The sequence below is a fragment of the Pagrus major genome, chromosome 7, assembly GCF_040436345.1.
Source record: "Pagrus major chromosome 7, Pma_NU_1.0".
In the NCBI taxonomy this organism is placed as follows: domain Eukaryota; kingdom Metazoa; phylum Chordata; class Actinopteri; order Spariformes; family Sparidae; genus Pagrus; species Pagrus major.
The window spans coordinates 13,180,352-13,203,729 of record NC_133221.1 but is presented as its reverse complement, the minus strand read 5'-3'; the positions used below and the strand labels follow the sequence as shown (position 1 = coordinate 13,203,729).

Sequence of the window (23,378 nt, the reverse complement as noted above, 5' to 3'; positions counted from 1 at the left end):
GGTAGTGATTGGTGCACATGAGTATGCGACATCACCTTTTTCCAACTGAGCTCCGCCCACGTGAAAACCAGTGAGCGGAGCACAAAGAAAAAAGAAATGCAAAAATCTTGTATGTGAAATAACCAAAATTGTTCTAAGTTTGGCAGAAACTATAGTTTGTGTTGGATCCCATTACTCAGAGTGAGAAGCTGCTAAAGAAAATATTTTTTCAGGCCCTTTAATTTAAAATCTGACTGTTCTTCTGATAGTGGACTTCCTGTGAAGGCCAAGTTCTCTGTTCACTCCATGTGAAATGTTACCATCCCCGAGCTGATACAGAATGCTTCCTCTCTCTTTGGTTGGAAACCACCAGTGGGTCTTTAATGCCCGCAGAGTGGAGAGAGAGGGTAATTTATCACCATCCATCTTGAACTGTTGTAGATGGGGGCCTGATTTTACTGCTGGTGTCACATGTTAACGAGCAGATTTTATGGTGGAAGTGATGGAGGGTCACACCACCTAGAAATTAACACGCCAAGTGGCATAACAGCAAGTTCATTTCTTTTAGTAGAAGTTTGTTTTTTGGAGTGGTTTTAAGTCAAATGCACTGAGAAAATGTTTTATCACATCTTGAAGCTAAATTGCTTTGCTCTCTGGCACTAGCTTCTCTTTGACACAACAACTCTCACTGTCTCACAAATAAACGTAGCAGGGAAATGAATGACAGCGATCCTCCTTGTTTTCATTTCTCTATGAAGGTTGGGTTGCCTCCCAGGTCACTACTGTAAGAAAGGATCAAGTGTCATTCTCAATGCTAAGTAGCTGATGTCACTAAACTGGAATCCATCCATTTTCTCTGCTTTTCCCGCACCATGTCTTTGCCCCTGTGTCGGGTCTGATAGAAGTGTGTCCTGTAAAAATCCCGGAGAAGGCTGAGAGCAAACGACACGGATGGTTCATGGAGGGGTTAGGGCAATGAAACTAATTGAGTGGTGTTGTGTTTCACTAAAGTGGATTCATTAACTTTGTCTCTCATCACTGCAGGACTGTGCAGAGAGACTCTAAACACTTCTATCAGGCACTGGGGAGTAAAGGGAAAAACTGGACACTGGCTGTATGTCACTTGGAACAGGATACCATATCCTGAGTCCAAAACCATATAAAGATGAGGAAATTGCACAGTGCGGTGTAATATTTTTGGTCACTGTCTTGTATTCAGTATGAAGTCCAAACTGTTATATTAGCCGAAGCCCAAGAGGCTACAGGCCTTTTAAAATATTGCATGAATTTCTTCTCAGATTTCCATTCAGGGTATGGATTTCGTCAGGAGCAGATAAGGGTATTCATCTGAAACTACTCACAGATGTAGCACAAAAGACATAAAGTCCAATATTGGCAGAACCATCGTCTATTCTACATAAAACGCAAGGAAATGAAAAAAAGGGAGGGCAAATGGAACGAACCCAGAGTCATGAGAACTGTTTTGGTTCACTAATTACAGTAATAATTCAACCAGAAATATTCCATGTTGATGCTTTTCCTGTTATTATTTCATACGATGTGTTTTGGTTGGATTGTTTTTTCTGTCATAAGGCCAATGTGATCCCATTCAATGTTCTAAATGATCATAAACTAAAAGTGAGAGATCCACAGATACAGTATCTATCATCTTTCCTTAACATCTGGACAGTGTGCTTGCAGACATCTGTTTAAAACAGTGCCAGTCATTCCTGTGAAAAACGGTATTTCAGTGCAGCACTGTCTGCCAGAATAGACAGGGATTTAGAAATAGTTTCCTTTTCACTGTCTTCCTGCTTTTGCGAGATGATAGTTTCTGGAGCGATGGGACGAATCTTCAGCAGGAGGCTGAACACTTCAGCAGCTTCACGCACTGTAGATCTTTGAATCTGTGCAGCATAAATGGACCAAAGGAATCTCATCAAATTCCATACTTAAGAGCATACCGTGGCATAAGATGGAAGGGAATAAAGGATCATAACTCAAAAGTGTTTTGAAGGATCTTTTTCAAAGGTTTTGTTCATCCTTTTGTCGACCATCTCCCTGGCTGTTTGAGCAGCTCTTGGGTCTGAAATCTACGTATTTGGAAACTCTTCCACTCATGTGTCTCTTTGCATACCATGAAGCTGTGTGTTTTTCTTTCACACTGACCTGTAAATGAAGAGTAAATAAAGCAGGGTAAATGGTGCGTAGTCCACACACAGGTGAGAAGGATACTGCAAACCAACCGTCAAAACTAAGAGGCCATTTCAAACATCGGCCTCTTCCTTCAAGTCTCTTCTCAGGGTCATGCTTTGGCCAGCCATTAAGTTTTGGTCCTGTTTCTCATTACATGAAGCATAGAAAGGGTAAAACTGTGTTTCAGCCACTTGTCTATCTATTAGAACAATGGCAAACTTTTAGTTGTACTACAAGGAACTTTTAACTGGTTATGATGCAGTTTCAATTTAATACTGATGCCTCTATATGACCTAAAAAAGCAAACGAGACCATGAGCAAGAAGATTGGCTGTTTCTATATAGTCGCATACTGACTTATACGGGTCAGATAAGTCATGAAATTCAAACTACTCTTTATGACAGGGTGCTGAGGAAGAACTGAGGGGTCTCACAGCCTGAGGAAGGAAGCTGCTCTGTAGTCTGATGGCACTAGAACGTTTACTTTGTTTTACTATCTTCGTATTACTACTTTTAATCCTACATAGGCACAGTAGATACTCCTAAACAAATGCATGCACTAGCCAGATCAAAATCTTAAACATATATACCGCTTTTGTCCACAGGGGGCGCCAGAATAGAATGGAATTTCTTTCAAACTGTCTTGAGAGTGCCAACTTTTGATATACTGTGGAGTTGGAAAATGGAGGGAGCTGTCACACTAGCTGTGTTGCACCATCCAGGCTCTCCTTTTTTTATTCAGCTAGGACAAATGTAGCTCCTGCACATTATGTAAGTACCACCTCAGCACTACGTATTTCTGACCTATTGAGGGTGGGCACTAACAGCAGACAAAAAAAACAACAGAAGGAGGTAAACATTAGAGCTATTATTATTTTGGTAGTTTGCTTTTGTGATTTTGGTTTCTCCTAAAAGTGTGACTGGCACAAGTCATGGAGGGACATAAAAACAGAACTTTGCCACTTCAAATACAATCAAGTCTCCCTTAAATATTAGTAGATATTTTTAGGGCTCAACACACATTAATTCAGACACTGACGCTCTCTTTTTCAAGAAACTGAATTGATTAGTGTAATTCCCAGGACAAACCTTCTGAAAGACACAGGAGGCAGTTATGCATGAATTCAAGAACTACGCGTAAGTGCGGTAAGACATAAGCAGGGGGTCGGGGTGTGGATCGCAACCGAAGCTGTGGCTGGGATTTTTAATGACTGACCGCGGTGAGGCAAGGAGGAGGTCCATTGTGTCCAGATCCGCAGCGTCTTAGCTGGCTGCAGCCACAGCCACGCACATGGCACAGCACACTGGGGCAGCGCTTTGATGTACAGCTGCTCCCGGAGCAGATGGAGACAGAAGAGGAGAGGGTAAAGAAATAAAATCGTTAAGGGATTAAAGAGACAAAAAAAACAAAAAAAATAAAAACTTGAAGATTGGAGAGAAAGGGGAAAGACCCAGAGAGGGGATAATGAACAGCGCTGAAGCAGAATTAAGCAACAGAGTTTTTTTTGTTCATTGAATCTGATTTGAAAGTGTGTGTTTATGTGTGTGTTTGTTTTCATGTGTGTGTGAGAAAGACGAAAAGAAAGAATGAGGGAAACAGTCGCCAAATCATATTAGCACCCCCCCCCCCCCTTTTCTCCCTTGTGCAGAGCAGCCAGCCTGGAGTTGGGGTGGGATATGCAAATCCAGGCTGTCTGTCTGCCTGCCCCTTCAGAGGCAGCAGAGCAGCACGATGCTTCTTGCACACACACCCTCACTCACGCAGAGTGCTGAGAACTTGGATGGTCGAGCCTAGTCAGCAGGTCTCACACACACTCTTGCATGTGTGTGTGTGTGTTGAGCTGAAACTTTCCTAGAGACACGCTCTTCCCTCCTTCTTTCCTCTGTTCTGCTCTCCTATTTCTCCTTTCCCCTCCTCCAGCACACCTTTGTGTTGTTTTCCTTGCCCCTCTTCCTCTCCCCTCCCTCTTCAGCCTCACTAGTTCTCCCTCTGCTCTGTCCTGTGTGCTCAGACTGTGGTTAGTGTGCGAGCTGAGAGCGTACCGGGCGAGATGCTGCTGATGCTACAGCTGTTTGGGCTCCATGTATCCTTCAGGGCCCACTGAGGAAGACGAGACTGCACGTGAGCCTCTGACAAACCTACAACTTGCACTTTTTCCAAGAATCTGGAACTAACTGAGCTTTTAAAGACTTAGAGAAGAAAGAAATAACAATGTGGACCAAGTTGTGTCACCTGGTTGCACAGTTCTTTCTCTTAGAAGTGTTGCTCTCTGTGGTGGACAGCAAAGGAACTTTCTATGGAGGTCATGTCAACCCATTCTATGGAAACAGATACAACCTGTACAAGGCTGGACTCAACCCTCACTTTTCACCAAACAAGCCCATGACCCGTCACAAGTAAGTGCTATGTTTTGGACATGTCACATTTTTCCCTTCCCACGCTGCTGGATATTGCATCCAAAAGTCATTCCAAGTAGCTTGAGTGCTTGCAAGCCTGACCCACCTCATACTGTATCTCCCCAGAGAAACACATGTCACCAGCGGGTTGCAGAAATATGGTTTTCGTTAGGGCATCAGCTCGGTAACGGATCCCTGAATTGACTCTCTGTTTCTCTCTTACTCACCATCAGCCCTTTTCTTGCGGCTCACACCTAAAACCATCTGCGGCTGGGGATAAACATTATAGAGCAACAATGACATGCAGCGCTACGAAAACAAAGCCGTCATTATGAGCTTTACAGCGCAGCGAGAGGGGGTGCTGAGTTGTTGACATGAGTATTGATCCCTCGCAGCCGCTGTGCGTGTGTTTGTGTGTGTGTGGTGAGAGGGGGGCTCAATTAGAGGCAAGACTTACAGTACGGCTGGGCACCCGCTGCGAGAAGGGAGTGGCACAACTAATTTCCAATCAATAATCAAGCAACAACACATTGGTCTCAGCTGAGTTTGTGTTGAAACTGCTATTGCAAGCATGTTTGTTTTTCTACCTAACGCTCCCAGTATAACAAGTAGAGGTGGTGAAATTCCTTCTGTTTTAAATTAGTGATGTGTGATGTGTGTAAACACAGCGGACTGATTCTGTAAGGCCCACGTGAGCAGAGAGAAATAACAATCTCCACGCATGCTTTTTGCAAGCCATGAATCTGTGAGATGAAACAGAGCCATGCAGATATATTTTGCCTGGATAAAGACGGCTGATGTTTGGCCTGCAGGGCTCTTTCGGTTTTTCCTCCCTTCCCCGTCTCTTTTGCTTGGCTTCCCCTGAGAGCTGTTATGTCTTTGGACAGCTCCCCAGCTACCTGCTGCTTCACTCAAACTGCCACAGAGCACTGCTGACGACCCAGCCCTGCTTTAGTCTGCCCTGCACCCTCACCTCCAGGGAAGAGGCTCTTCAGCATCCCTCGCCCTGAGTGCTACACCCACCTTTAACTTGTCTCACCTAACAATATAACTTTCTTCTGCCTTTCTTCTCACCTCCATTTACAGGCAGTATGGGATCATGTGTTTACTCTCCCAAGCCGAGCCAAAAATCGCCATTTTTCTCACTTTTCTCACTTTTTTCACTTTTGATCAGTGTTGGGGAAAAAAGTATCTAATCCATTACTTGTCTATCTACATTACTCAATACTCGAACAACTACAAACTCAACTGGTCATATTTTTTTGTATTTACTGATCAGCAGTTAGCTTAAAGTCAGAACTAAAGACTGCATGCAGCAGCACTCCGGGGTCATTAAGTTTAAACACCGTCCAACTCCAGTGTAACCAGGCGACTCCTGATACGCAGGCTTAACATTGTGGCTCGAGTTTGCAAGCCAGCAAAGAACACACTGTGTCCCTTTATATTGCCTTCTGTGTCTTTTCTTAATTTCTTATATATCTTATGAAAAGCATTGTTTTGCCTTGATGTTGAAAGGTGCTGTCACCAATTCTCCCAGCCGAATCTTTGCTAAGGAGCTGAAAGCATCAGTGGGTCCAAACTGATAGAAGAGATTTCCGCACACTTAATAAAAAGTGCTATGCCAACTTGCCTTGCTACCAAATTGCCAGAATAAATGTTGGCAATGTACGCTTCTGCAAATCATGGATTATAACTTTACGTTCCATAGGGTTCAGTTTTCAATTTGATGTTGTTACAATGCTGTGCTCATGGTCTGGTTAAGTTTCGGTGCAAAAACCCCCCCAGAGTTCGGAAAAGATCAGGTTTTGGCACAAATAGCCGTTTTGGCTGACAAAAACACAGCTGGAGATGTCCCTTGGTCCTGTTGGGAACATTTGGTTTTGACGGCACAAACACAGCTGAAGATGTTCGACAGCTCATCACAAAATATGGCTGAAAATGTGAAAAAGCAGTCTCGGCAATCTTCTCAACCAGCTGCAACTCCACCGCCATCCCCTCCACCTCCTGATGTGACATTCAGGTCATTAACGTGTAAAGTGAACAGGATATGACATGTTTTGTACACATTTTGGCTCCCTGGCGGTGCCTTCCCCTTGCTGCATGCCCTGCGTCTTATTTTTCCTCATATCTGATACTCTTTGCTATTGAACTTTGCTGATCATATCTACTACATGTTGGTGGCACAATGACCGACATCCATTTACTTTCCGACAGTCCTGGTGACTGTTAAGATGTTCATTTAAATTCAACAATGCCAGTTTATGCCAAAGCCTGAATACCATTGCTAAATCAACCAGATATAGATTGTTCTATTCAAAACAAGCTTCTCTTTAATAGCAGATGGTCAGTAATTGCTTGTCGCTGGTAGTTTGTTATATTCCTACCACATGTGTCTGTGTCCAACTAAAGTGTTGATACAAGAGCTGCTGACCCACCTTGGACACAGTGGGCCCCGGGGACGTGTCAGTGTCAGACCACCACCACAGATATATGAGCTCAGTTGTTGTCAGCCTAACTGGTCAGTAGAAATAGAGACTTAAAAATAACATACGTGCCATGACGTCTGCGTGTGTCCGAGCGTGCACATATATGTATGGGTCAGTGTTTGTTTATGTGAGGGATTTCACTTGTGTGCTTTTACAGCTTGTAAATGCAAACTCTTGTTTGCGACTGACCACACAGTCACGTGGACATAACACGCCTGTTCTTTGGTGAGATTGTTAAAAAATTCTCAGCTGTTGATGGTGCACCACAGAGTTTTTTCTTCATGATGAGTTATTATCTGCGTTTTGGCAGCAAAGCCAGCGATCTGATTTCATGGTCATTCTTTTTAGTCAGGGCAAACACTTGCTGTCCTGAGAAAATATAGAGCCCTCTAGTCACTGACTGTGGTGTTTCAATCGGTACCTGTCACAGCTTTATTGTGTAGCTTGTATTATTTTACAGCTACAACTGCGAATGGGTGGCTTAGTTTGGATTTCATGATGGGCATTTTGGCCTGAGGCGAAGAAAATACATTTTAACATTTCATAACGTTGACAACTTTTTTTTATCTCCAAGAGCAAAACTTGTTTTTTCTGAAACTATCTTTCCAATATATCATGTGAACACATTCCTAATATAATTGTATAAGTCACAAAGGGGAAGAGCAAACACAGAAATGTGTCCGTCATCTCACAAGCATCTCACACTGTCACACCATAACATATCACTATGACGCAAAATGCACAACGGCAAGTGAAACCTAATCCGAGAGCCATATACCCATCACTGGGAAATGGGTTTTGTATAAATCAATTAGGATCCCAGCAGATGCCTTCACTGATCAGATTAGGGACATATCCGAGGGCTTTTCGATGATGTATGTGACAGAGATCAAGGGGGAGAGGTCAGTGAGTTGGTGGAGGTTAGAGGTTATGGGTTGCTGTTGTAAGTTTGTGTTGAGTGTCCAGTGGAGGACAAGAGTGGAGCCAGTCTCCTGCTAAGGGTCAAAGAGACTGGGCAGTGAATTCCCAAGCTCCTTACCAACACATTTATCTGACTCACTGCTTCTACTGACCTTTCTGCTGAAATGTTTGGGATTTGTTTCTAAACAGACACTGGACGCGGATGATCACATGGTGTCATCGACGCAGCAAATTCTGTAATCCAATAACTCAAATAAGATTTTTAAAGGAATAATTTGAGATGGGAAATATGTTTGTTCACTTTCTTGCCCAGAGTTAGGGGAAAAGATCGATGTGACTCCTTATGTCCGGTAAATACACTGCTACAGCTAGCAGCCAATCACCTTAGCTTAGCATAAAAAAATATATAACATGTAAGCTTTAGAAGTGTTGCCAGGCAGCTTTCTTTCAACCTTAGCTAGCTGTTTGCTTGCCTGCTAGTATCGCTTCATATTTAGCTAAGGTACAAACATGACACAGACATCAGGCTTCTCATTTAATTGTGCAAGAAAGCATGTAAGAGTATTTTCCTAAAATGTTGATTTTTTGCTCTACATGTGTGAAGGGCCCCCTTGATATTTGAACTCCATCACCATTGGCATTGCACTGAACCATTGTGTTGGGGAGGGTAACCAGTCGATTTACCAGTCGCTCTACATTTGAAAAAATCATCTTTGGGTTACGACCGAAAGAATGAGATTGCGGATACAAGCAGCAAAAAATTTGAGTTCTCATAGGGACCTGGGCTCAGACATCGGAGTAGAGCCGGAGTCGCTGCCTCTTCGTGTCAAAAGAAGCCAGCTGAGGTGGTTCGGGCATCTAATCAGGATGCCTCCCGAGCACCTTCCATTGGAGGTTTGAGGACACCAGACCCAGAATACAGACCAACGACAGAACAATATGAAGAGTATACATATTCTATCAGGCCGGGGAATGCCTCAAGATTCACCACCTGCAACTGGAGAGTATTGGGAGAGAGACGTCTGAACTCCCTTGTTCAGCTGCTTCCATGGCGACCTGGCAAAATGGATGGATGGATGAAGAGTGTTATCTGATGTAATTAAAAATGGTGGGAATCAATTCATTGCAATAAACACCATTATGATTATTTTATATGTGATTCTTTATTCTTTTCCTGACAATCCTTATCCAAAAGAATGAACACAGCTTCACATGCTGTTGAGAAAGGCTCTGTTCCTTGGCTGGACTGTTTCAAAATCTGTTTTGAGTAGCACTTGGTTATGTGATTTATTATATACTTATCAAGACTGGTGCTTTGGTTCGTCCAACATCCACAATACACATTGCTATTGATTTAATTCTACAGCATAAACAGCACAGTGAGCCTAACAAATCTAAAAGTTCCATTTGAATACCCTTTTATTTCAAAAACACAGAGAGCTATTCTTACTCAAAGAAGATTATGTGCTTTGGTAAATGCCTGAGGATAAGTTATTGGTGTGTTTTTCACTACCGGTGTTTGAGCCTCTTACTGTGCTCCATTATAACACACAGAAAAACAACTTAAAGAATATAAACAGTCCAACAAAGCAACTGATTGGTAGCACAAGTTCTACCAGGTTTTATTGCAGCCCAGTCTCACAGCAAAGTCAGTGTGTGAGGGTGACGGTTGCCTCACCTAGGACACACATGTATGAAGGTGCAGTGCCAGCAGGGGGCGATAATGACGTGAAAATGGACAAACGTAGTATAAAGTGGTTGGGTGGTTCATTCATACATTCATCCATTCACCCAGGTGACCAGGGTTCGAGTCCTGTGTGAGGCAAATAGTCAAAGGTGAGTGTTTTCAGGAAGTAGTTATTTTAAGCGAAACCATGATCTTTTCCTAAACTTAACCAAGGACTTCTGGTGCCTTTATTTTCAAAATGTAAGTGGACTTTGTGTCTCTTTGTTGGTTTGTCAGCAGGATTACACAAAAACTACTGAACAGATTTCGACAAAACTTGGATGGAGGATGTAGACCCAGACCCAGAATAGACCCCGTTAACTTTTGGTGCTGATCTGGATAAAGGAATGGATCCAGGAATTTTTACCTCCATTCTACTTGCTTGCTTGACCACAGAATGAGGCTGTGTTGTTTTCAACAGATAGGTGAAGCCAAATGCGATGGTGACTCTTTGGACTGGTGGGTCTGTTACGCGGTTTGGCGGTGCTGTAGTAAGGATTAGAGGCCAATATCCAAGATTTTAGCACATGTAAAAGTAATAGTCTGCCTATAAGTTATAATAAGAGCTGGCAGTGAATGACAGCGTGATCCCTTTGGTCCTCAAGCTGGGAGTATCACATCTTTCCTTTAACCCTAATCAGTAGCCACATGAGCAACGTTAATCAACCCGGCACCATGGGGCTGTCAAGATCTGCCAGTTGGCTGGAAATAAGTTTCATTAAAAGCATATATGGAAAGAGATGGGCCCTAGAGGAGGGTTGTTAGCCCAGAGACACGGTTGTTAAAGGTCCTATTAAAGATTGCATGGTTTTCTATCTGGCCTGCTCCAGTCATAAATCTGTCAGAGGCAACAGCAGTGCCCTGGGTTCAAACAGTCAGGAACCCTGCAGGTGAGAGAGTAATGAGGAAGGTTAGCCCTTTAGTGCCACAGCGTCAAAACTAGGATGGAGGCAATGAAGGGAAAAGTGGTGGTATAGAGGGCTGGAGACATCAGGGCCATGATGAGGCAACACAGAGTAAGGCTTCATAAAAAAATCGAAGGAGGAGGAGAGTATTAGAGACAGAGTCAAGAGCAGGATTGGCATGCTTAGATAAGTAAACAGAGATTACCTTCAACTTGCAGATTTTGCAGAAAAAAGGAAAGGAGCGGTATGAGAAAAAGGGGATTGAAAGGTAAGTTGTTTGGACCCAGCAGAGGGTGGAGATCTGGCAGGAATAATATTTGCTGAAAAGGCTCCATATGAGAATCTGAGATGGGAATTCTGCTTTCCCCCTGGGAGGCTGTGAAGCGATTTAGGAACTGTAATGCTATACTGGAAATATTTACGGTGGGACCAGACCAGCAGTCAAAAAATGACATGCAATGACAGAAAAAAGACAGTATTTTGGTGTTAAAAGGGGGAAGTGTTTGGAAAGAGAGAGTGGGAGGAAAATAGGGCAAAGGAAATAGTAAGCGTGACTTTCCTGTCATGGTAAAGGGAGGTGAAGACTGTTTTGATATTGTTTGGGGAGGAAGAGAGGTCACATGACGGTGGGAGGTGCACAAGAGAGTTCAATACACTGATGATTTGAGTCAGTGTGGAGTCAGCTGGGGTTGGGTGGTTCTGTGAGGGTGTGGATCAACTGGAGACTTTTTATTTTGACTTTTTTCCTGCTGTTTGAGTAGGATCTGACCTTGTACGTTTGTTAATAACACACGAGAAAATGAGTCAGAAATATGTGGAATATCACCAGAGGTTTCTTAAATACAATGTACAGCAACTGTAGAGTAATATGCAGAAAGTCAATTTGCATTTTTTGACTTTTTGTGGATCTGTACCATGAAAAAGTCGAATGCATCAGGCAATGGTTAACATTTGACTCAGACCTGGGTTGATCAGTATCCTTCAAGGCCTAATTTTGTTTTAAACTGCTTGCCAGATGAGTGCAGTGTAATCACAATAGATACATTACATACAGTTCAGTCAAAGAAGACATACTAAATAGCTGCAGGTAGAGATTTGTAGCTTTACTGGTTGAGTGGCTCTAGGGATGTCTAGGCTTAAACAGTATAGGTCACAAGGTCCTGAGTTTGCTGCCCCATGCTTGGATAGGGCCTTTCTGTGCTTCTTAATATTGTAAGTTTACGTTTCTTTAGGTTCAATTTTCAAATGTACTTCCCGTCCAAAATATCTGTTTTTTTGTCACCACAAACACTTCTGGACTCCTTAAAAATATCCAGTGGTATACCGCTTACAAATGTTAAAATACCGAGGTTCCTCGCCCAAATAATCCATTAGATTAACACAAATGTTGAATTGCAGTCACTGGCTTGGCAGCCTTCTCACCTACCTCGACTCCACCACCATCCCCTTCACCTCTTGATATGAAAGTCAGGTCATAAACATGGGATGTGACGTGATATCACATGTAGAAAAATATCAACATAGTATGTATGACTTTTACAATTATAAACATATCAATGGTTTGCATACACATTAGCCTAACTGTTAACATTTTATTCTGGTGACTGGGCTGCACCATCGATACTTTGGTTTATGACCATATACCTGCAAAACTAATAACATTCCCATCAACCACAGTTGTACTTTGTGTAACTTCTGGAGCAAGATAGCTGATTGTTGAGTCTCATCCCCAGGTCGTCAAATACCGATGCTTTGGGCTGGTGGTTCAGGTTTGACGCCACCTCAAAGCGTCAGTATTTGACGGCTTGGGGATGAGACTCAGTCATCAACTATCTTTCCTCAGAAGTGTTTCTTTAAGTGCTAATTAGCTCATTTTAGCATGCTAACACGCTAAGATGGTGAACATGTAAAACATTATCCCTGTAATGTTGGCATTTAATATTGTAACTGTGAGCATGTTAGCATGCTGACATTAGTAGTTAGCTCAAGGCACCACTCTACCAAAGTATAGCCTCACAGAGCAGCCAGCATGGATGTTGGCTCATTGTCTTGTTAGGATTTATTATGTATGTTGGAAACTTCCTCTTCCTCTGACCTTCTTCACTATTCTTCAGTAGCTCTGCTCAGGTCCTCTGACCAGATGCTTTTGCCTGTCCCGGGGACAAAGTTCATTTAAAGGCTTATTCTGCCTTTGCTGTTGCTGCCCTAAAGCTAAAGAATAGTTCAACTGCCCTCAACGGACATCTTTAAATCTTACTTGAAAACAGTTAATTTTGACAATTTAGTCAGATCGAGCTCCAGATATAATGATGCCTTGTGTATTTTGAAAATTGCAGTTGTGTTATGTTTTACCATTACTGTTCATCATACTTATTGCAACTGCAAGTACCTATTGCAGTTGTGTGGTATGTTCCCAAAGGTGGTTGCTTTTTAAACGTGAGCCATAAATAAAGTTGATTTGCCCTAAGTGACTTTTACTGTCAGGCACTTACTGGGTTGTCCCATCTGTCACCAACAAGTGCTAAAACAAACATCAGTAAGTATTTATACTTTTTAAAAGCAGTCTCCTTGTGCCGCATTGGTTGAGAGATGAGGTGTGAAAATAGCTCAGAGAAGGTCAGCAATGCCCTCTCTCTTCTCCTCCTACCTCTCTGTATTCCTCTGGATCAAGACTTCTCATTCTTTTTGCCCCCCTGAGATGTCCAGCTTAGAGCTGTCTCCTCCAGGCTGGACATCCTCCAACCACGCAGGCTAAACAAAGTTCTCACCTACCCCGCAGCAGCTTGACATAGCTGAAACAATTGCAAACACTAAGTTTGGCACTTTTCTTTTCACATATGACCACTCAAACATCACAGGCTCATATTTCCAGCAATAAAGACAGTGTAATCCTCATCCTGCAGAGTTGTGTGGTCTCTATGGATGTTAGACAAAGGGGCCAAGAGCTTCATTGTGTGTGTATATCATTATGTGCATGTGTGTCTGTGCAGCTCACACACACCATCACTATCTCTCAAGTTGAAACTCAACATTCATCCCATAAAGATCTGTTTTTACACAGCAGAGGAGGTGACCTGCTGTTGCCCTGACCGACACTGCAGCGCAGAGGGGACAGGATTTATCTCAGCACTCGACTTTGATTCTCACAAAGCCAGAGCCCCTCAGTCTGTTAGACAGTGAGGATAAAATATCACTCACAGGCCCAAATGACATTGACAGATCTGTGAAAACAGGCAGAGTAGACTGGGGGACAAGGAGACAGAAACAGAGACCAGGAGAAAGTTTTTTTTCATCCCTTGTACATCTGGATTCCTGCACTTTTCAGACATTGTGTGTGAATGTGAAGGTCATTGGCTCCCCCGCAGATGTGCACCTGACAAACAAATCGGTGAACATGGTCACTTTTCACCCCACTGATCAGCTCTGCGTGTAATGTGAGAGGCGCCACACACTTACTGTACTGTATACACAGACATGCTCGTGGATTCTGCTCTCCATCAGCTGTCAAATGACTTGTATGCATATAGCAGCTTTTAACTCTCTCACACAAAAAAAAAACAAAGTCATAAAGCTCCTTGTTGCAGTCCATAAATCTGTCATTTATGAGAAGGAAACCATATCCATTTAACACTATTAAATTTTTACAATATAAGACTTCAACCACTTACTTCAGCGCTGATATTCTCTGGATGACCGTATCGTCAGATTTTCTTTACTCCAGGAATCTCTATTACCATCGCCATGTGAATGTGATCTTGTGCAAATATATTTGTGCCAGAGAAAAATAAAGAAAAATGTAATTTATTTTGGTGCTCTGTGGTTTATGGGAGCAGCAGATGAGAGCAGAGGGAGTGACCAGTGTTGACCTCCCCGCTCAGGAATCGTAAAGAAAAGAGCCTGCAGGTGGGGTGGTGGCAGAAGAAAAATGCATGAAAGCAAAATTATTAGCAGCATTGTTGCATCAGCAGACTGAGCAGGGAAACAGGACGTGAGTTTGTTGAGTTTTCATGAGAGGAAATCGTGCCAGAAGTTATAATGCAGCATATTATGCTGTTAGATATCTTCATTTCCTTCACAAAAATGTCACATGTGAAAATCATTATTTAATATATGAATTGAATGTATTTTATTTGCATGTGATCTAAGATTTTGACATGTGAAAAGAAAGAATAAACCATGTAAACTAGACATTTTCACAAGTGATTTAAAAATTCTCTCCACATGTGAAATTTACTGTTCACCAAGTGAGTTACTTCCATTCACCCTACTTGCCAGCCTTCAGACCTCAAAAATAGGGAGGATTTTGAAACCAGTGGAGTTTTTGGGGTCCTGGTTTGATTTGATTTAATTTGATTTGACTTGATTTGATTTAAAACTTCAAGTAAGAAACGTGAATTCTGCTCTCTGGGGCATCCGAAAATTGTTTAAATATTCTGTCACCTCTCCATTTTTCTGTCCGTCTCTCAGTCACTGAGGAAGACGAGGCACAGCCGTACAGGAGACTACACGCTGTACAGTGCCAGAAATGGGTTATGATAACTTAAAGGGGGAAAAAGTGTAGAAAAAAAGAGGGAAAAAAAGGTCATAAATCGAGGGAAATATGGGAGAATTGTGACCCGGGGAGGAAACTCGGAGAGGGCAATAAAAAAATGGGAGTCTGCTTAAGTACGTTTTTTTTTTTTTACATGTGGATTACAATTTCCACATCGAAAACAAAACATTGCACATAAAATCACGCAAAATTTTCACGCATTTTCACGTTTTGGGCTATTTTTTACATGTGAACTGAAAATGTAATGTGAAAATAAAGTAATGTCACATGTAAACATTTTCAAAAGTGATTGGCTTTTTTCACATGAGGTCCACATGTGGAAACATATACCTAAGCACCATGTGATACATAATAAAAATGTTTCCAGCCAAGATGTTCTTACTTTTTTTGTGCCGTTATACTCTGCAACAACCAGCAAATTGCCCGTGTGAGTTTAAAGTGCTTTAAGAACTCCCATCATACCACATCAGTTCAGGTCATAACCGCCACTTCCTTAACAACGCATGACCTAGCAGCAGGTTGTCAGGCTGGTATGAAAGGAGCTCTGTCATTCTGACTCCTGCCCTTTTCCCTTCACTGCTATTAACATATGTCAACACAGGGAGAGTGGTGACACACACACAGATACACACACACACACTCAGAAACACTGTCAACACAGTCAGCGATTTGCAGAAAGCAGCAGCAGTCCCGTGGTTTCTCACACAGTTTGGCCCTCTGAACCTGTTAACTTGGCATGTAGACCCTCCTCGGCCCCCGTGTCCCTCCCTGCTCCTCCAAACGCTTCTATTTGTCCTGAAACAGCTGTGGAGCAACGTTAAGTACTGCATGTGTTGCTAAATGCTCCCCTCTGAATGTAAGAAATGCTTCACATGTGAGCCTAAAGAGCGCAGATCATCGTTTCCTGTGTTGCACGGGGGCCAGGGGAACATTTAGCAGTTGCTGTGGCTGCACTGGCAGTGAATTGCGGGAAGGAGAGAAGAGAAGGTCCAGCTCCAGCATGATGCAACAACTGCTCAAAGTAGTTATAGTGAAGTTATTATGTGTTGGATTCAGGATATATCCGAACACTTGCGGGATTGAAAACAGTCTCAGTGATTGTCTGCATGCATGAATTTATCTCAGTGTTAATAATTGTAAATCAATGACATACCAATAAGAAATCTGGTTTGAGTTGGTAGGGAAGTTGCTGAATTACCATTTTGAACAGGAAGGAAACAAAAGACAATCCATCCTAACAAGACTCAGCAAAAATCCTCTGCCATCATTCTGCCTAATGCTGGAAGTATCCATAAATGTGTGGTTTTTAATGCTAAACAGTATCCAAAAGCAATATAAATCCCCACTGTGAGAACCCTTTTAAAGCTTGTAGGATTGGCGTTTTAAATGAATAAATCTGTCTGAAGCATCTGTTTACACAAACAGACATCCTATAATTTCAATATCACTGTGCATGAGTTAGAAAAAACTGGTGTTTCAAGGCTGCTTATTAAAAACAAAGAAAGGAAGCAGCAATGAAAGCACAGTTAAACTACAGTTAAACTCCTACTGAGCAGTGTAATAAAAGCACTACTCAAGATGACAGACTGAATAATTAAACAAGTAAACAGTGCAGTAAAGCTTTCACACATAATGACAGCAGTGCTTTCAAGGGAAATATCACTGAATGTGATTTAAGTGTTGGTTGAGCAGCTTATTTTTTTTGCTTGATGTTATTAAAGCAATTTATATATTCCTTTTATGATTAATACATCTAAATGATAATGGCGTGGACCCTTCCTGAGTTTCATACACCCTGGGATTTGTTGCAATCTTATATAGTCTGGTATGACCAGTAGCTTATGGTGGCTAATGTAAGCTAATTTTAGGTAGATATTTTTGTGTGACTGACAATGAGTGAGTGAGCTGGTGTGATGCCTTGTCCTAAACAATATTTTAGTATCTACTTTAACAGTGTCATTTGTGGCCAGAGAGGTTGCTGTTCTAACTTTAATACGCCTAGTTTGTCAGGGACAGAGCAAAAGGTTGTTGTAATTTTAATGAGATATGTATTGCATTGTTGATATATCAGTGCTGTAACTTGTCCAACTCTAATGCCACTCTACTGTCCCCGCAGAAACCACTGTGCCTACGTGGTCCAGAAGAACATCACATGCACCATGCAGGATGGAGTGGCCACCTATGTGAAGGCTGAGTACACCACCAAGTGCATCTGGGGTCAGAAGTGTCCCGTTGTCATGTAAGTTTTTCAAACAATGCAATGAATGAAACAGTTCAACTTCTTAAAACTTTTAACTATTTAGTCTGAGTCCTAAGGAGTTTGAAAGAAGTGTAAAATGTGTAAATGTTACTTCGCATTCAGTGAATTGCAGCATGGAGAAAAATGTAGAATATACTCTATATCAATGCTGCCCTCTAGTGTTCAGAAGATGTGCTGTCTACATAATCATGTGCAGGTCCTCAGCTGTGTGCACATCTGTGTTGTAGTTGAAGCTCTTCTGCAGAGAGAAAGGTCACTGGGGAGAAATGGTGTTTATTCACTTTGAATAAAAAATAATAGAGTGATTCAAAGTTCAAATGACACCGGCTACTGTGAGCAGCCTTTCATTCTTCTGCCCATTTAAAATTCAGAAGAGCTCCTCCTCTTTTATTAATTATTCTGGGTTAGATTTGGTTTTGCTTCTTTCCCATCAACCTACCTTAATGAAATTAGAACAAAAAAAATCAGAATAGAATAGCTCATTTATGTATCATGATACAAATTAAAGTCTAATTTAACCATAACTTTATCTGCTGCATATGCAAGTATGCATCCATGTAGATGTAAATGTGCCTTTCAAAATTAAAAGGGGGAAATTAATGGAGAGAATCTATTCAGAAAAGAGAAATGAATGACTGTGTGTGTGTGTGTGTGTGTGTGTGTGTGTGTGTGTGTGTGTGTGGTTGTGTCAATGTAGACATGTTTTACTCATGTTGTGGGGACATCTGTTTACACAGTCATATTGCGGGGACCAACCTACCTTTTGGGGAACTTCAAATTATTTACATTGTAAATATTTACATTTTAGGGGGAAGACTTGCTTTTAAGTAAGGGTAGGGAAGGTTAGGATAAGGATTAGGTCTTGGCAAGTAGTGATTATGGTAGGGGTTAGGGTATACTTGCAGGAATTTAATGTAAATCAATGTAATCTCCTCTGAAGTGATGGAAACTATGTGAGTATGTGTCTGTGTGTATGTAAGAGAAAAGAAAGAATTAATCCACATTTTTACATAAATCAATCTAAACAAGATAACACTGAATGAACACTGGATGCTAACCCTGGTTTAATCATTTTATGCCTCATCATTTATGTTACACTTTATGTTAATCTCCTAATCTCACTCTTATCCATGTTTAATCCCAGTGAAAAAATACTTTCATCCCTTTATCTCTGCTCTGCATCTCCCATCTTCCCATCCTCTGTCCTGGCTCTTATTTATCAAAAACAAGCACAGCACTCCTGACAGAATCTATGATATGACAATTGGTAATTAACATGTTTTCTGTCATGTCTCCTTCAGGTACAGGACATTCTTCAAGCCAAAGTATAAGGTGGGTTATAAAACAGTGACTGAGTTGGAGTGGCGATGTTGTCCTGGCTACTCTGGAGAACACTGCCATGATGGACCCACATCGCTACCTGATGTCATGATGCCACCTTTCAAGGGTGGAGGTTCGCCCCATCGTCCAGGAATGAAGGGCTTCCCCCATGGCCCTAGACCCCCTGTGGACCAGAGGCCTGGAGGAGGCCAGCTGGAGCCTGGCAGACCCTTGCCCAGTGTGCCTGACCACAGGCCAATACCCACAGGACAATTTCCTGCTGGGAATGGAAGGCCAAACTATGGTGAGAGCAAACAGCAACCAATTTATTGTAAAGGCCCAGGGTTAAGACTTTCTCTACTGCTATTTGTGTGCATCTGAACAAGCATTTATTTTCTCTTTCTCCCTTTAAAACCCCCTCAGTCTAACATCAATAACTCTTTAGTGCCAGCAGACTTTCTAAAAAAATCTTCCTTTCTGTTGGATCCGAACAGGAAACAGATTTGGGGTATCAGGAGTGACTGGTGAACGTTTGGACCGTATGGAGGAGGACATGCGTCGCCTCACACAGGGTCTAGACACTCTCAACGGGATGGTGGCTGGCCTTGAGGAGCGATTGCGCACATCTCTGCGGGAAGACACCAACAAAATCCTGGTGTCTTTGCTGCCCAACCCTCCCCGTGTACCGGACTCTACAGTGGGATTTGGGGTGATCCCAGATGGGACTCCTGATGGACTGGAAGGAGGAGAAACCTTCACTGGTTTTGGAGACTTAGTAGGGAGGGTGACAGAAGTGAAGGATGAGCTGCGAGCCAAAACACACATCTTAGAGGAGATTCAGGTATTTTACAAAGATCAGTTGACACAGATTGATCTGGCTTAAGTTCTCATTCTCCTTCCTTTAGTAATGCAACTTTTTTCTTCTTCTCATTTGTGTGTGTCCTTAGGGGATGGTCCTAGGTCATGATGGCCAGCTAAAGAAGCTGTTGGAAGGAGCTATAGGCAGGCCCATCCCTGGCCCCAGCTCAACTGATCATCTGGACGAGATCCTGGACGTGAAACTGGCTGGAGTGCGGGCTGAGATCCTTGATGGCTTTGAGCGCCGTCTGACTGGTCTAGAGAGCCACTGTGACACAAAGATTGGGGAGGTGCAACAGCAATGCCACAGGGATCACATGGATGGTCAGGAACAGATGCAGCAGTCTCTGGATGGAAGAGAGACTGGGATCAGGGAGGAGTTGGGCTCTTTGCAGGCTCAGATCCAGGGCCTGACTCTTACTGAGAGCTGCTGTGGACAGGTACATGGATGCGATTGTAACATGATCAGCATACACATCCAATTTGGAAAGTGACAAGTTCTTAAATACATTTACTGCAGGGAAACATCACCAAAATTTGAGTTTGACAATTGGGCGGGTATGCTTATTGGCCTACTTGCCGAGGGTTAGATGGTATTTATTTTAGATAATCGTTGTCAAGCTGGAACTTCATATTTTTTGTATAAAGACTGCTAGCCTGGGGGTGCCATGCCACAGTTCCAACGCCACGTTATTTCGAAACAACAATAGTCAGAAAAATGTCCCATTGGACAGACAAGCCTATAAATGGCAATAAATGAGATATAACATGTTAATTGGTCAACTTTAGAGGTGCTAGTAGGCAGTTTTTGTTACTTTTGGACAGAGAGCTCAGTAAGTGTTTCCTGCTTACAGTCTTTAAGCTAGGCTAACTAGTCTCCTAACTATAGCTTCATATCTATTGCACAAACACAAGAGAGGTATCAGTGTTCTCGTCTTGGCAGTAAGTGAACAAATAATCTCTGCATTGTACAACTGGACATATTCATGCACTACTATGAACTAATAAGTTATTGTTTACTGCAGGTGAACAGTCTGTCCCACCGTGTGCTGCTGCTGGAGGAGTCGGTTAAAGGTTTGACAGAATCTCAGAGACAGCTCCAGACTGCCCTCACTGACCAGAGCATACACGTGGAGACACTGATTGAGACCCGCCTGGTGGACATAGAGGGTCGCCTCAATGCCACAGAAGGTGGACTTGATGGAACCACAGGGCTTCCTGGTGGCCTTGATGGCTTCAAGACCATGCTGGAGGACAAGCTGAAGACCCTGGAGGAGAGAGTGTTTGTGGCCGTTGAGGAGCTAAGTAATGCCACCGCTCCAGCACTCCTAGAGGGTCAGGTGGTCCCGGCACTGGAGACAGAGATCGAGTCTGTGAGGAGGAGAGTGGAGGGAGACCTGGATGGCATTCAGAAACAGTTGATAGATCTGGAGCTCCTTTGCACCTCTTCCTGCTCACCCTCTACCCCACCAGCAGGCAGTGTTAGCATCACTGAAGTAGAGGAGGATTGTGATGGTATGGAGAAGAAGGTGACTGACCGCCTGGACACCCATTCTTACCAGCTGGACCGCCTAAACAACACCCTGCAGAACCTGCTCTTCCGTATCGCCCAGGAAGAGTCGGAGGGCATTGTTCAGGGAGAGATCACCCTGCTGAAGGTCAACATCAACTCGGTGAACCGCACTCTGAAGGGCCTGAAGGACTCTATTGGCTTCATTGTAAGTGAAGTGGGCCACGCTAACAGCACCTGGGAGCAGAGAGAGAACCAGCTAGTCAACCAGGTACAAGGAATCACCAAACTGGTGGGGCACCAAGCCTCCCTCCTGGGAGCCGGGGAGAGGCGGCTGGCCCAGCTGAAGGGAGAGCTAGCGGCTTTGAAGAGACGTCTGTCTGGGGAGATCCAGGGCTGCCGGAGCACAGCGATAGAAGTACACAAGGAGGTAAAGGACGTTGATAGCAGGGTGAGCAGGGTAGAAGGTCAATGCAGCACCCTGGGGGAGCTGGCAGAGCACCTGGAGAGGATCAGGGCAGAGCTTGAGAGGCACTCAGACTCTTACCTGGCCGAGGTGAATGGAACCCTGGCCAGCCATTCAGAACAGCTAGCTGAGCTGAAAGATGAGGTCAAAGACTGCACAGGCAAGGAAGAAGCCAACCAAAAAGAAGACCAGTAGCATTTGAGCTACAGAATTAAAAAAAAGAGACTTATGTGTGCTTCCCTTTAGGCTCAAGTGACTTCCTCTGCCTCTCTTCTCTCTTTCAAATACAAGATTGTACAGATACAAAATAACTGGAAAGGTGAAATCATGTCTCATAAGCTCCCCACCCCAGTGCCTTCAGATGTCCTGGGTATTTAGTTTAGTGAAGTGAGGAAGTCACAGAATACAAAGACACACTTATGGTTGTATAGCTGGGCAATATTTTCCCTTGAGATTTTATTCTATAGGGCATTTGTTTTATTTCTCTGATCATGATTGTTTTGTGTTATCATTTTACCTTTTTTAACTTATATGAAGTGACTGCATTGTTACAATGTTAAGCTGTTTGTATTAGAGAAATGATAATAAAACAAAGTGGATGATATGGGACTAATACGCTGCTACGGGTTTCTACTGACCAAGCACACGTGTCATCCTCTGTGTGGACACTCGTCTGGTCTTTTTGAAAAAAAATACTGTATGTCATGTTGGTGCTATTTACATTTTTTGTAAACTTGTTTTACACATGTTTAAAAGTGATATGTATTTCTGCTACGACAGTTGTCTTTGTTTCCTGCTGCATTGCTCCAAGTTGCAGAGAAGTTCCAAAAGTCACCATTGGGGGACAGTGAAAACACATGACAAGGCAGGGAAGATGGGAGGAAATAAAACACTGGAGGGTAGCAGTGTTATTTAGACACAATTTTCGAAATGTAGGTCTTTTTTTTTTTTTTTTTAAATAATGTAGGTGCTTACAGTATATTCTGAAAAAGACAATTCATTTAATTCAATTCAAAACAACTTTATTTATCCCTGTAAAGAGAATTGTATGCCGGAGCTCACCTGTGGAGTTACAGTGGGGTACCAATCCCACATGTTTTTATGTTTTAGTTAATGAGCAATAATCACTCAAATTCTTTGTTGTTGTCAACAATTACAAACAAATATGAGAAAAAAGGAAATGACACTATTAATAACAAGGCTAATTCAATCAAATGCGATAAGTTTAAAACCTATGTGGAATTGACAATAAATACATTGGAGTGCATATCACACCCAAGGCCTAACAGTCCCCTTTAATTCAATCAAGCCAAATCCATTATTAAATTTTAGAGCCCTGTATCAATATACTTCTGAACCATAATTTAAGATCACCAGATCTAGGATCTGCAATCTGCATCAAATTGTACTCATAGATGACAGCCTTTTCTTATCAAGATCCATGTATTATTCCCTGAGATGTTAATGAAAATTTTTAAAAAACACCCTATCTCGCGATGTTAAAAAAAAGTGAGGAAAAATTCCTGGATCCGTCCTTTAACCGGATCTGCACCAAAAGTTAATGGGGTCTACTCTGGGCCAAAACCCATCCTTCATCGAAGTATCGTGGAAATCAAATCAATCAAACATTTTTATCATACTTTATGTTGATGGCAGTGGTTACTAAAGATGGTCCATCTTCAGTATAAACCATAGCAGTTAATGTTCGCTTGCTTAGATATGGTCAGGTGGGTTGAATATGCTCCTCGATTTCCGGGGTCACAAAAACAACTCAGATCCCTCTGTGTCAATACAATAATCTTT

General features: G+C 42.5%; 1 protein-coding gene across 1 annotated transcript; it reads left to right on the top strand.

Annotated features, from left to right (window-relative positions):
* Positions 1-4,382: 4,382 nt before the first annotated feature.
* emilin3b (elastin microfibril interfacer 3b) lies at positions 4,383-22,236 on the top strand. Its single transcript, XM_073470730.1, has 6 exons — positions 4,383-4,571; positions 17,278-17,400; positions 18,723-19,045; positions 19,236-19,582; positions 19,689-20,039; positions 20,625-22,236. Exons 1-6 carry the CDS (start codon positions 4,387-4,389, stop codon positions 21,768-21,770), a joined length of 2,475 nt encoding a protein of 824 aa, XP_073326831.1. The 5' UTR covers positions 4,383-4,386; the 3' UTR covers positions 21,771-22,236.
* The last annotated feature ends 1,142 nt before the right edge of the window (positions 22,237-23,378 follow it).